General features: G+C 34.9%; 1 protein-coding gene across 2 annotated transcripts in view; it reads right to left on the reverse strand.

The window, feature by feature from the left end:
• Nucleotides 1–15880, reverse strand: part of CPSF3 (cleavage and polyadenylation specific factor 3) — a 62329-nt gene that overhangs the window by 44112 nt on the left and 2337 nt on the right. For both annotated transcript variants that reach the window (XM_072634255.1, XM_072634256.1), the window contains exons 3-7: nucleotides 15138–15235; nucleotides 11508–11636; nucleotides 6990–7167; nucleotides 5920–6009; nucleotides 4138–4288 (exon numbers count right to left, since the gene is read on the reverse strand). In XM_072634255.1, the coding sequence (XP_072490356.1) occupies nucleotides 4138–4288; nucleotides 5920–6009; nucleotides 6990–7167; nucleotides 11508–11636; nucleotides 15138–15235 (646 nt within the window). The remainder of the gene's footprint in view (nucleotides 1–4137; nucleotides 4289–5919; nucleotides 6010–6989; nucleotides 7168–11507; nucleotides 11637–15137; nucleotides 15236–15880) is intronic.

Below are 15880 nucleotides of genomic sequence, written 5' to 3' on the forward strand. Positions count from 1 at the left end.
TAGGTGCTTAATAAATATTTATTGACTGACCGATTAGGAGTTATGTGGACAATAATACAGGGTGTCCCAAAAATCTTAGTTCCGTTTTAAACTATTAAAACTTAAACCAGTAGTAGGACCTTTGGGAAACCCTGTATTTGAACAACCTACTCTTAATGTAATGAGAAAAACACTCTGAATTTGTGCTTTAATAATTTAAGATCATGAGAGAAGATTGAAACTGTACAGGGAACTCCCAGCATGGAAACTCCTTCCCACCTAAATATCAACTTCTGGCAATTTCTTTGCAGCTTATGATCTTATGGCGCTGCCTAGGGGTACTGAGAGGTTGAGGAATCAGAACATGATAACAGAACTATTATAAGCCAGGGGTAGGACTTGAACCCAGATTTCTGACCAGAAAGCTAGCCATTAATGCTATACCACTGACCCTCAATTATAGGAGTATTTATATGCCAAATTGCTCAGTTTATGTGTTGATTTTTAATTCTGTAATTTTGAATACAAAAGCACATAAAATCAAAATCAAGGAAAACAAATCTTCAAAAACCTGGTAGCTGCAACCATTCTTTTACACATTGAATTGAATTTGCTGCTTAATTAGGCATTCAGATGGGCAACCATTTACAGCACTAAAATACTTCAGATAGTTTTTAAGACTGTTTCTATGTCTTGTTTATAATCTCATATAAGAATCAACAAATTTGATTCGGATTATGCTTTTGAAAAAACTATTCAGTGTATCTTATACAAAGACGCAAAAATAGCTAACTAAAAGTAAACATAAAAGATAAATTTTCAACCACGCATTGATTGAATTTTTGCTTCTTCCCCTAGTTACACATTCAACCATTCACTGTTTTTTCCACCAGAGGGCAGAAAAGAAAAAATAAAAAATAATCAGAATTATTATTTACCAAAAACTTTAATGTAGTTTGAATAAGGGGAAGAGGTTGAAATTAACATTAACACTTTATATTATATGTTGGTCACATCAACGATAATCTTACCCACTATGGGTAACTGAGAAAAGTTTTTAATTTTTCAAATGCATAGGAAGGAAGCAGAAAGCTTTACAGGCTCATATCTCATTTGAAATGTTGGTGACTATTACTTTGTAGGCTTTTACAAAACAACCATAGAACTTGGGATTAAAATTCAAAGGCAACTGAAAACTTCATTATACTGAAAGAAATCAGTCAACAAACTCATATCAAGAATAAAATTTATATGCTCCAAATGCCTTAGCATTTAAATTCATAAAGGAAACATCAGAACTACAAAAAGATACAAAGAATAACAAGATAATGACAAAGAACTTCAATATCCCTTTCAGTTTTGTATAAATCTAAAAGAAAGATAAACAAATGGGACAAAATGAACAAAATGCCAGAGAAACTAGAGTTAAGATGTATGGCATCTTCTAACCAGGACAGCAAAAGAATATCTCTCACGCAAACACACACACATGTGCGTGCATACATGTACATATGTAGGTGCGCATGTGTGTATGTATAAAATGATCTGTGATGAACACAGAAAAGAATGGAAAGATCAATTATGAACTGATGTAGAGTGAAATAAGCAGAGCCAAGAAAACAATAACTATAACAATGTAAATGGAAAGAATACATGCCAAAAAAATTAAAAGCAAATTTTACAAAATTATAAAGATCTAACAGGAATCAAATGAAAAGATATGAAAAGATATTCTCCAACCCACTCTTTTGCAGAGGTGGGAAGTTCACAGATGTTACACAATATACATGCTCTTTGACTTTTTCAATAAATACATCATTAATTTGTGCTGGGTTTTTTTAATCTTCTCTAAAAAATACTATTGGCATCTGGAATGCCTCTTTGGGAGAGAGAAAAAAAGGAGGAAAGATATTTGGGATAATTATGGTGAAGAAACAGATAATATCAATAAAAACTTATTTTTTTAAAAAAGCAGCAAGAAAAATGATCTGTTTGATACAACATATCTTTACTTGTCAAACAGTTATTGAGAATGTGGTACTTAAAAAAACAAAGGTGAAATAGGTTGTATTTCAATGTAATTACAAAGATAAATGTCCAGAAGCAGAGAAGGCCTATGCCAGAAAAGTTGGAGGGAAAAAGACCTTCCAACAAAAGGAAAAAATGGGTTATATGCTCCTAGCAATGAAGAAGTTAAGTTCTATAAGGTGAGAGATCATCCAGCAAGTTTCAAGGAAGAGACAAATGTTGATGATTGGTAACTCACAACTGAAGAGTACCAAGGCGACTATGTATCTACTGGACATTAAGAATAAAAAGGTTTCCTCTCTCCTCAGAGAATGGTGGAGAACCCAACAAGAACCATTATCTGACAACTATTACCCAACTTGGGTGACTCAAGTAAACAAAAATCAACACTACCAGCAAGAATCTGAAAAGCATTGCTACACATGATCAAGTCTGGGGTAAGAAAATGAAAACCTTTTTGAGAGGCACAATGGATATCTTCATCAGCATTACTAAGAGCAAGGAATTCAGAAAAGAAAAGACACAGGAATTTAATAGAAGCTAGTTAGTCTGAGAATGTATTTGGGATTTCTGGATGAGGGCTTAAAATATAGGAATAATGTGTTTTTTTTTTATCAAAGACAGAATGCAGTTAACAATGATTAATAAAAATTAATTTGCTCTTGTAAATCTAATTTTTTTTTAAAAGTCTTTAAATTGAAAAAGTAAGGGAATGGGGAAAAAAACTGCCTATGCATATGAAAGGTTTGGACCAGATGATCTTTGCTCTTTTTTCTGGATCTAAACTTATAATTCATCATCTAAAGTCTTAAATTTGGGCCCCAAAATTGATTTTGCAAGGGCAGAATTAGGTTAGACAACCAAAGTTATTCTGTAGAAGATTTGAAGGTTTTAGTAGAATGAAGATTTGAATTAGAATTTGGCTGATAAGGCATCCAAAAAAGCCACTATGATTTTAGGCTGCATTAAAAGAGGCATGGTGAAAAAAAATAAAAGACGCATGGTAGTTAGAATTAGAAAGGTAAAAATCCTGTTGCAACCGAGGAGGAAGTGGAAGTATAAGTGGCTTAAAAAGAAAAATAAGAAGAAAAATATGAAGAACCATTGTGAGGAGAGTAAATCAGAGAAAAGCCAAAAAGAATGACTCAGCAGTGAAAGCCAAAATGGTATTAGATAACAAATTTGTAAGCAGCCCCCATCGGCATGGTTTTTTGACTTTATCCAGCATTTATTTAGCAGCACACAAACAAGAAGAGACAAGGTAGAATGTGGAAGTAATCCAAAAGAGAGGTCTAGAAAGGGGTGAATGACAACAGAGAAAGGGGCATTGGGAGTGAGGAGAAAAGATTAAAGAGCTGAGCATGAAAGAGCAATAGGACTCGTATCAGGAAATCTGGCTTCAAGTGGTATTTCAGTTGCTTATTTAATTTGGTGTAATAGCAATTTAAATGGAAAGATCTTTCCCATTCATCAATAGGCCCATGTGATCTGTTGAAATCGCCTGAAAGCCTAAGTCACATGTGGTGGGAGAAGCTTGATATAAGGCTGAAACAGGAAAGGTAGAGCAGAACTGGGAGGAAGTTAGTGAGAGCGGTAGGGGAAGAAGAGAGAGGATGCAGGCGGGGAAAGGTTCCCAGTGTTTGCTTGTGAGAAGGCCCCAAAAGGGGTAGAGAGGCTTGGGAATGCCTTTGTCCCCAGAAGTTGCTAATGTGTATTGACTTCTTGGCCACAGTAACAGATTTGACTTTCTGGTGTCTGAATAAATGTTTTCCTTCTGCCTTTTATATGAAGAGTCTTTCATACTTTGTGATTAAGAACTACAGCAGCTTATTCATAGCCATCCTCAGTGCTGTGGATATTGCTTGGTAAATCACTTAAGTCTCCTTGGTTGTCAATTTCCTAATTGGATAAAATGAGGATGACAATACCAGTCATAGTGAGAAAATAACATGTTAATGCACTTTGTAAACTGTAAAACAGCATGGCTGTAAGGTGTCTTCATAGGTATTATAAGAGAATAAACTGAGGATGCTATATAAATACAATGTACACTCAATATATTTATTCCATGATGCTTTCTGTAAATACTTTTTAAGTTTACTATTGTTAGTCAGAGGAGGGGAAACATACCTAAAATTAGAAGAAGTTCTTGAGCTCGTCCCAAAGCAAAGACAGGAATAAGGCCTCTGCCACCTCTATTTACAATATCATGAACAGTGTTACAGAATCTTGCCTCTCGCTCTTCTCGTTTTTCATGAATGTGAGTCCCATATGTAGATTCCTAAATAACAAAATTCATAAACAGCTATCAGAACAATGAAACATATATGTAACCTCAACTGTCTTCAAAATAAGAATGACACTAATAAAGTTATCAATTCCTCTACCATTATGTAATTTGTTTGCACACTTTAAGACTAACACTGAGATTAATAATAATGACAGCTAGCATTTATTTAATGCTTTAAAGTTTGTAAAATGCAGTACTACGTGTTATCTCATTTGATCCTCACAACCATCCTGGGACATAGGTGCTCTTATTATCCCCACTTTACACATGAGGAAACTGAAGCAGACAGTGGTTAAAGTGACTTTGCCAAGGTCACACACAAAGTGTCTGAGGCTGGATCTGAACTCATACTTAAAAGCATGATCCCAGACTCCAAATTTGGTGCTTTTACCCACTATGCCACATAGTTGACAAGAACTGATAAAAATAATTCAGCTAGATTTTCAGAAATCTTCCCTGAAATTGAGCTCATTTATTTGCCTTGTATTATTTGCCTTAATGATGGGAAGTAGCTGAATCTTCTTTAATCTCAACACTTAATGTTTATCAGCACAACCACCAACAGGTAAATGAAAATTGAAAAGATACTGCTCCTAGAACAAAGGGATAGGGAGCTGAAGCTACTCCAGGCCAGGTAAGCATACAAGAACACAGACATTGGTGGGGAAAGACCACCAACAGTTAGTGCTCAAAAAGGTTTTGAAACACAGTCTATTACTGAATCTCCCTAAGCTGACATTTTATTATAATCAACAAGCATATGCCTCAAAAGGATCTGTGATTTCACATGGCATTCCCTCTTAACACATGAATCACAATGGTTGCCAACTAAGCATTAGTTGCTTAAAACTTAGCTATCTTAGTTGTGAAATGGCAAACATGGTTAATGGGTGACATTAAAAGACTTTCCAGCTTGACAGGATCTATCACAGTTTACTTTCATTTGCCCTGCTTTCAAGAATCCATGACATAATGAGGTGCTAGAACAGGAGGATAGAACTTTACAGAGATGATTAAATAAGCCCTTACTATGCAACAGGGAACTGTACTGGAATGAGCCTGGAATACAAAGAAGGGTCTGATGTTCTCTCTGCCCTCAAAGAACTTATGAACCAGTTAGGGAGCTATATCATGTACACAGAAAGATAAACAAAAATTTAAAGTGCAACATGCTGAGTGGCAAGAGACAAAACAGATTATTGTCTCCCTTTCACACATGACTCTCAGGTTTCACAGATCCATCATCCTCTTTCAGGACAAGCTTTCCTATGGACCACCATTTTTAAAAGCCGAAGAATGAAGATGGATTGTTACAATAAGCCTAAATTAACACCTGACTTTTTCAGTTCAAAAGTTCAGGTTAACCCATAAAAGCTGAGTACTTTCCCCACATCTGGGAAAAAAACCATTTCTTCACTTTAAAAAAAAATTTCCAATTCAATTCTACATAATTCACATCACTTTTTATACTAGCTCAACAAACACAAGACAAAAAATTCTTTGTCATAAGAGATGTCTCTTTGTAAGGGGCAAGAAGAAGGGCATAAAGGGAAATCTAGGGGATGTAAAAACAATAGATAATAAAAAAAACCTACTAAAATCAAGAAACCATAAATACTTACAATAATAAGAATGTCTGGTTTAATATTAGGAATTTCAGCTGCCATTAAGTGCCTGTCTTCTTGTCTTGAGAAATCACCTGTGTATAAAAGCTATGAAAGACAAAAAACTTAGTTGGGAAAGGAACTAAGAGTTTTGGAAGGGCATTTTATAATTAAGCCAGTAAAATCTAGAAATTATTGTGCATATGTGTATTCATAAGCAAAATGGGAAAAAAGTATGGCTTTTATTGAAATCAATGCTTTAATGAAATCAATAACATAATTTTCAGTATTCTAAATTTTTTTCTATCCAATTTTATTAGAGATTGATGCAAATAGAATAAATATCTTTGCTAGCCTATCTTCTCTCCCGTTTTTCTTCCCTCTGGGGGCACAGCCTGGTGACATGACTTAATGTCTCTCTTAATGTAAAATGAATACAATACCAGAGATTGTTCCCTATCAAGTTACCTAGGCAATTTTCTATACATCATAGGCAAGTGGATGAAGATCATACTACTTCAACTTTTTCTATAACTTTTGAAATTTTATTTTATTGTTTTGAACTACAAATATTCATTATAAGAATTGATGCACCCAGCTAAAGCAGTAAACCCAATTAAAGAAAATATTCAAAGCAAATAAAAACAGGAAGATCAACACTGTTATGTGTACATATAACCAAGTATAGTGGAAATGTGAAGCATCATGGTATTTACACTTGCTATACCTGATGATCAAATGGAAGATTGGCAACTAAAGTCTAATTCTATCTATTACACATAAGTTTTTAAGTGTTTTAACACTGAGTATGTTTTAATAAATTTGCAATATTCTATCGTAGCTGGAAATACATGGATTTCTCCTGAAAAATTCTTTGCAACAAGTTTACAATGTAGGTAGTAAAAAAAAGAAAAAACTTCCCACCTTACAGAGGAAAAAAACTGAGGCTCCAAAAGGCTTAATGACTTGCTTAATTAAGGTCATGAAGATATTAAGCATTAGAGTTAGGATTTGAATATGTATCCCCTAACTTTTATATTTCTTTCCATAAATACTACAATTTATCTTCATAAGGAGATACATAGTACCTTTACACCGGCGATCTCAATCATAAACATGGCTGCTCCCAGAACATGGCCTGCATGGTAACACCAAAATTTGATTCCTGCAACTTCCTTTACTTCATGAAAATTGATAGTTTCAATTTTATCCATACTCTCTTCTAAATCTGTCTCAGTATACAGCATATCATCCGCGGATATATTACTAAAATTAAAAAAGTCAGAACATGAAGAACAAGATTAAACACCTTTTTCTGATTTATTTTAAAGAAATCATAGAAAACTGTTCTTTGATGGCACAAAAACCTATTTCATTCATTTACAGAGAATATAAGGAAGCAGATTATGTTACAATTACTGCCCCATCATGTGGAAGGTGATGCTGGCCTCGGCAAGACAAGACTTTTCCAGGCTTAAAAGGTTTCATGACAACAGAATTTAAGTACCTTGAGTTCAGAGTCTTTCACTATTGTCTTTTTTTCCCTAGCATTTAGTACAGTGCCTTATCTTATACAGAGGTGTTTTAACATCTGCTGAAGTAAACTGAAAAAGGACCTGGGAAAACATTACCATTAAAGAATAGCTTTCCCAAATTTGGACAGGCTTATTATGACGAGGTTGGGCAATAGGCGATAAAACGTTTTTGGCTTAAACAATTCATGAAACAGCTTCCTAAGGTATGGAGCAGTGGAAATCTGTGTAGATGGAGGGAGGGTCCATATGGATGAAAGTATGGGTCTCTGAAGACTAGTGAGTACTCTGAATAACAGGCAGTATGTGGCACAATGGAAAAAGCATTGGGTCCAGAGTCAGAGAACTTGGGTTCAAATCTTCTCTCAAAAGCTTCCTACATGGTCCTGTACAAATCATGTTTATCTCCCAGGGCTTCAGTTTTCTCACCCATAAAATGTATAGGTCAAAGGCCTAGATAGATAGCCCTGAGGTTCTTTCCAGTTCTAGAACTGGGATCCTAGGAAAATGACTTAAGAGTTAGTGGCTTATCAGGGCAAGAGATGAAGTATACAACATACAGAAGCAAATAAGCCTTATTTGCTTCTCTAGCCTACTGTATGATAAACCCAAAGATCCCAGCTACTGGGGCAAGAACTCCTTATTTGACAAAAACTGCTAGGAAAACTGGAAAGCAGTACAGGCAGAAAGTAGGCAATGACCCACATCTCACATCATATACCAAGACAAATTCAAAATGGGTATATGAGTCATATACAAAGAGTGATATTATAAACTAATTAAGGGAATATGAAAATAATTACCTGTCAGATCTCTGAATGGGGAAGAGTTCGTAATTGAAGAGTACAGAGAGATTCATACAAAGTAAAATGGATAATTTTGATTTCATAAAATTTTAAAGTCCCAGTGCAGCCAAAATTAGAAAAGCAGGAAACTGGGGGGAAAATGTTTATAGCAAGTTTCTCCAACAAAGGTCTCATTTTTAAAATATATAGAGAAATGAGTCAAAAATATAAAAACAGGAGCCAATGACCAATTGATAATGATCAAATAATATGAAAAGGCAGTTTTCAGAGGAAGAAATAAAAGTTATTGATAGTTCATGTGAAAAAATGCTCTAAATTACTAATAATTAGAGAAATACAAATTAAAATAACTCTGAAATAGTACCTCATGCACATCAGATTGGCTAAGACAACAGAAAAGGGAAATGACAAATGCTGAAGATGTGGGAAATTAGGTTCCCTAACACACTGCTGATGGAGTTGCGAACTGGTCCAACTATTATGGAGAACAGTTTGAAATTATGCCCAAAAGACTGTAAAACTGTATATACCCTTTGACCTAGAAATATTGCTACTAGGTCTATAAAAAAAAAAAATCAAAGAAAAGGGAAAAGAACCTATATGTACAAAAATATTTATAGTAGCTTTTATTCTGTAGTGGCAAAAATGGAAAACTGCAATTTGCAGAATGGCAGAACAAGTTAAGGTATATGAATGGGATGGAATACTATTATGTTATAAGAAATAATGAAAGTTTCAGAAAAACCTAGGGAAATTTATATGAACTGATACAAAGTGGAGTCAGCCGAACCAGAGAACAATCTACATAGCAACAACATCATAACAATAATCAACTGTGAAAGACTGAAAAAAAACTCTGATCAATTCAATGATCCACCATAATTCCAGAGGATTTACAATATAAAATTCCAGCCACATCCAAAAAGAGAATTGAAAGACTCAGAATATAATTTTTTTCCTTCATTTTTCCTGCCTTTTAGCTTCAGAACACAGCTGATATGGAAATGTTTTTCATGACTTCATATGTATAAGGGGTATCAGATTCTTACCTTCTCCATCAGTGGGAGAGGGGCTAGAGTGGGTTGGAGAGAATTTGGAACTGAAAATGAAATTTTTTTAAAAAAGAAAATGGTTTAGAGTCAAATACTCAAATATAGTCAAAGGCCACAAAGTTCTATTGAACATACTATCTCATTTGATTTTCTGAGTCCTGGTAAAGCTATTGTATTGTATTATTCAATTTTTCAAATTGGATTACATTGCAGGATTCTTCTAAGGATCAAATGAGACCCTATATCACAAACATTCTGTAACCATAAAGTACTATATAGGTATGAGCTCCTGTCACTTGAGTGGGTAGAATACCCTGTCTGGGGACAGGAAGACTCCTCTCCCTGAGCTCCAATCTGGCTTCAGACACTTACTAGCTGTGTGATCTGGGCAGGTCACTTCACTCTGTTGGCCTCAATTTCCTTATTTGTAAAATGAACTGGAGAAGAAAACTGCAAAACACTCTGCCAAGAAAACCCCCAATGGGGTCGCAAAGAGTTGGACCTGACTAAAATGATCCACAACAACAAACTGGCACTTGCTTTAGCAATTATTGTAATTATTATTATTATTATTATTATCATAGCAGCAAGGTCATTTTCCAGTGTTCAAAACGATAGGAATGACAGTACACTCACTGCCAAGATGTGAACTCAGGACTTCTGATGTTAAACTGAGTGGTTTTCCATTAAACTAAGGAATTTCTTTAACATTCTGGATATAATTCTTACCAGGATTTTGTTAATAATGTTGTTACTTTAAAACTTAAATTGTGTAACTTCATGAAACGCTGCATGGATTGGCAAAATTATTTTTTTTAATTTGTTTTTTATGAAGTACAGGTAGAGATAATCAAAATAGCTACATGATTAGATACAGCTGGAGAATAAACACAGTGAATGAATAGGAGTAAATGCCAAAGAACTTGTTTTGTAATTTTAAAAATTCCTAAGAATTTCAAAATGGACTTTGCCTGAAAATTATGCACATACATGTTTCAGCATAGCCCATACCTTTATATAAAGTAGCATATGTTGTGGGAGAAAGATAATTATCTAAAAGAAAGAAACAACAAAAGGTCAACATTTCAAAGGGCATATCCTTTCAGAAGGTGCCATTTCTGATAATTATGTGAACACACTTTTGAGAATAACAAAATACAAATGTGGTGGAGGAAAGATGCTTTTCTAAAAAAAAACAAAAAAACAAAAACAAACAAAAAAAACCCCCCCAAATCAAACATTAGGATACAATTATACACCTGTGTATGTTTTGGTTCAGACCTATGATTTCACTGGTGGGGGAAACTATCTTTCTTGTCAAGGTACACAGCCAGCTTATCTGCACCGTATCATCTTAGAGGGCTACGTGGAACACTGAGTGGTTAAGTGACTTGTTAATGCATAACAGAGGCTAGACTTGAATCCAGATCTCCCAGACACAAAGGCTAGCCCTCTATCCACTACACCACACTGGTTTTTTATGGGTACACACATATTAACACAAATTATAAGTCATGACCATCCAGGAGTTAAGACATAAAAATTTTAGTCTTTTAACATATAACTCAGGTTACAAGTAACATAAAAACAATTTATAATCTTTCTAGTAAAGAGGAATGATTTTTTTTGACAAATCAAGTAGACTTTATAATAATTTTATTCATAATATTTATATTTTATAAATATAAAAGTTTTTATAACAACTTATAATTGATTATTAATTATAATTAAGTAACAATTATTGACATTCATATCACACTTGGAAATTTATAAAAAATTCTTTACATATATACCTCATATGAGCCATACAACAGTCCTGTGAGGGAGATACTACAGGTATTTTTACTTCTATTTTACAGATAAGGAAGTTGAGGTTCAGAGAAGTTACTGACTTGTTCAAGGTTATATAGGGTCAGAGGTGAAATATGAACCCAGATCTTCCTGATCTCAAGCATATTTTTCCCATTATGTAATATTGTCTTAGAAGTATAATGATGTAAATATTTGAGTCCCCTCCTTACCTTGAAAGGAACAATGTTTCAGTAAACATTAACCTGTTATTCTGATTACCTACACTCTGATATTGTACAAAGTCATATTTAGTGAGTAAACATGGCCAGTATGGGAACCAATATCGAGAATGTAACAGGAAAACTTGAAAAACCTCTGGCACCATATGAGAAAAGTCATTTATACACAGTTTTGTAGCAACTCACCTAACTTTGACATAATCAGAAAGAAGCCATCTGTAAATAGCTTTTGTAGCATGAGTCATAAATGTTCTTCCTTTAAAACTTGTCTTCTGCAGGAACCAAGGTAAGGCACCACAGTGATCTAAATGGAAACTTAAGATAAAAGGAATGGAGTTGATATGACTGCAATATTAATCAGTATAGCTAATTTCAAATATCACAAATAGGACAAAATAAAGTTTCCATATCAAGATCCAAACATCTGGCAAATTGGCATACTAAATAGGCATTATTTATGTACTGCAGTGATTCTCAAACTTCTATTTCTTGTGGTGTGATATTCTTTGCTATGAAAAATCCTGGAATACTAGAGCTGGAGACAATACAGAAAGTCAGGAGATGCTTGCATGCTCCCATTCTCTTTAATAAGATCAGCCTTTTTTTGTTAAATTCTTTGTGACTTCAAAATCTGATATACTTTGAAGTTAGTGAATTTTTAAAATAGGCAAATTTTGTTTAGAGTAAATATTATACTTGTCATGCTATACTTTTCTGGGTTACTAAAATCTATATTAAACAAAATTATTCATAACTTTTCTTTTATGTGTAATAACATAAAAACCAAAATTTCAGAGACCACTTAGTGAAACCTATGGCACACCCTTTGGGAACCATTAATCTATGGGTACTGTTGAGAAAAATAGTAGTAAGAGCAAAGGGAAGAAAAAAAAAATGCACCTAAGTTTGGCAGACAGCAGGAATTTTTAACACTTCTGAATGGCTAGTCTAGCAATAACTAGAGAAAGAAGAGGGTTTATTTTGGCTAGAGTTAAAACAATTATATAATTTGGTTACCTCATCACCTCCAATAGATTCACAATTATCACCTCTGCACAGATTATTCTCAGATCTACTTGTCCAGCCTTTATTTCTCCTGAACTCTAACCTTGTACAAACAACTACCTACTGGACATTTCAAGCTTATGTCCCATAGATATCACAAACTCATTATGTCTAAGGTAGAATTCATTATCTCAAATTCCACCAATTCTCCTCATTTTCTGCTAAGGATACCACCATCCTTTTTGTATTTCAGATTTGCAAACCTCAGTGACATCTGATTCTTCACACTCACTCATCTGACACATATGTCCAAAACATCTTGAAGATGCACCCACAACTACCACCCTAGTTCAGGTACTTGTCATCTCTCAAGTAACTCTTATTTGGTTTCTCTGCCTCAAGTCTCTTCCCATGTCAACTGGTTTCCCACATAGTCAAATTCACTCAATGAATTTCTTAAAGTACAGGTCTGATCATGGCACCTTCCTACTTATCCCCCAGTGGCTCTCTTTTATTTTTAAAAACAAATATAAACTCTTATTTAGCATTTAAGGTTCTTCACAATCTAGTCTTCCTAATTTTCCAGGTTTCATACACAATTATTCCCCTTCATGAAATCCATGATTCTAGCCATACTGGCCCTACTTGCTGTTTTTCACATGGTACTCCAACATTAGAAGCTTGCACTGCCCTTGCAATAACTGTTCCTACAAACGTGCATTGCTCTTCCTCCCCCCCTCAACATCTCAGAATCCCGAGCTTTCTTCAAAACTCAATTTAAGCACCTCCTTCTGAAGGAAGCCTTTTCCTGGTCAACTAAGCTGCTACTGCCCTCCCCTTAGAAACTACCTTGTACCTCTTTTGTGTATACCAATTTATATGTATGCTGTCTCATTTGGTTAAATAAATATAAATTCCTTGAGGCCAGGGACTATTTCACTTTTATCTTGTATCTCCAGTGTTTAGTACACAGTAGGCACTTAATAAATGCTTGCTGGATTAATACACAAAAGGAAGAAGCTGTCAGTGTTTTTTATTGAAAATTAGTTCTTTACTCTTTTCCACTTGAAAAATGGAAGTAAATTTTGAAATGAGTCAAGACTTTGGAGGAAAGAACTTCTGTACAGTATCTGTGGTAATAGCATGATGGTGCTACAATGTCTCAAAATAATATAATGTAATTAAGTTACCACAGAGAAAATCAGCTAAATTTCATCCCTTTGCTAAAGTTAAAAGACAATCAAATGCATAAGTAGATAACACAGAAGTTTAACAAAATACTATAGAACTAGAGTCACATTTTAAAAAGAGAATGAATAAACTGTTTCTAAAACACTTTTATCATGTGCAAAGCTCTTTGCTAAACACAGGGGATACAAAAAGACAGTCCATGTTTTCAAGAAGCTCACATTCATTCTAATGAAGGAGACAACATATAGAGAAGGTTTTAGCTGCAAGTCAGATGGTCCTTAAGACAGAGCAGAAGTTAATGCCTCTTCTTTAATATTGTTTTGTGTCACTACTCCTACAGTTCTTGGGAGTTATTAGTTTAGGGTCTTAGGCTGTTCCATCAGGATCTAATGGTGGCCAAGGTGATTTGACTTGCCTGGCACCTGCTGCCTCCTTGTCTCTCCCAAAGTGACTTGCTGAGCTAGTTTAATAAGTATGAGTTGGAAGTAGGAATGATGATCTGGGGGTTGGGGGGGGGAGACCTGCCACTCCCAGGGCTCCTACATACTTCTGCCTTTTGTTGGCAATGGGTCAGCAGCTGTTGCTGGTGATGATGAGAAAAGTGGGCTTCCTCTTAATTCCTCCGCTCATTGAGGCTGTGGGAGCTGGGCTGGAAGTAAATCTGAAAGGGGATGCTATTCCTGAAGCACCTGACTTTAGGGTCCTGGACTCTAAAAGGAAATGATGGTCAAGGTAGTGGTGGCAGTTTGACTTGCCTGGTATCTGCTGCCTCCTGTCTCTTCCTCAGGATGCCTTGCTGCTTCAGCTAGCTTCCTAAAGATGACAACTATTTCACTGAACAGTTCAACCCAACAAACATTTACTCAGCAACTGCTATGTGCGTGGCACTGTGGATACCAAACTAAAAATGAAACCATCCCTGTTCTCAATGAGCTTGTCTTCTATTAGCGACACTACCTAAAAATAAATAAATAAAAGCATAGAGAAAGCACTATCAACTGGGAGAATCAGAAAAGGCTTCAGATAGGGGGTTGCTAAGACAAAGATTCTAAGAGGTAGAAATGATGAGGGAGTACATTACAGACAGGGGGTATAGACTATGTGCACTGAGTAGGATGGAATGATGAGCTCAGGGAATAGTCAGTGATCTAGTTTGGCTCAAATGTAGCCTTGGTGAAGTACTACAAAATAGTCTAGAAAGGCAGGCTGAAGCCAGACTGCAGAATACTTGAAGTATCAGACTTAAAGAGTGTATATTTTATTCTAAAGACAACAGACACACTGAAGATTTTTTTGAGCAGTTGAGTGACAAAGTCAGGTTGACATGAACTCCTTGGTAACCCATTAATTACGTAACCAAATTGCCATTTAGTTTGGAAAGTAGATCTTATGAAAAGTTCTGTAAGACAGTAAAAATTAAAATGTATAATGTGTATTGTGCATATATGTATTATATTTTAAAATCCCGAAATGATATGCCAGCTGCCACTTAAATGTTAATGCACGTCCTACTGGTATTAACATTCCACTACTGAAATAAAAATTATTTTTAAAAATGTGAATAATCATTATAAAAAACAAGCCTGAAAAATGATTATCTTCATTCAAGATAAGACTTACTGACTAATTAAGAGGAGATCAATCTCAGCAGGATCTATCAAATCGATGTACGGAAGGGCATCCATTCCTTCTAAGCCAGGATGAATTCCACAATCCAACTGTGAAAGAATTGGGAAAAAATTCATTAAAATATCTTTGAATAATATATAGTACAAATGTGTCTATGGAAAAAAATGTTTAAGTTGACATTAATTTGTCATGTTTAATATGGACAAAATATAATGGTGACAGATTCTACTCATCTATTTAATACTGACTTCTTAAAATAAATGCAAAGCTAGCTGTTTGTAAGACATTTATGATGACAGAGTGAAAAAATGTAAGTACTCAAGTAAGCACTAAGAAACTAAGTAACTTGTTCGTGGTGACACAGGAAGTATCAAAGGTGGACCCTGAACCTACTCTTCCCAAATGTCTCATTAACAGAATAGCAAATGAACCCTTCCAAAGAATCTGAGGATAATTTGGTAAAAATTTTCTTCATGGACATTAGACATCAGTCTGAATTTCTGATCTTTCGTCAATGAGGATCTACCCATAACCCATTAAAAAAACCAGTTAAGTCTACAATGTTTCTCTTGGAGGTGAGGCAGAATAAAGGAGCTAAGGCTTTGTTTCATGCATTCAGGTTAGACACTAACTTTGTATAATCTACCAACTTCTCTTGGTTGGAGAGGAAGGTTGGCTTAGTCACACTGTCTATCTTTTAATGTATTTTTTCACCAAATGTCTAGAATCCTGTT

This window comes from Notamacropus eugenii, chromosome 1 (genome assembly GCF_028372415.1).
Source record: "Notamacropus eugenii isolate mMacEug1 chromosome 1, mMacEug1.pri_v2, whole genome shotgun sequence".
NCBI lineage: Eukaryota > Metazoa > Chordata > Mammalia > Diprotodontia > Macropodidae > Notamacropus > Notamacropus eugenii.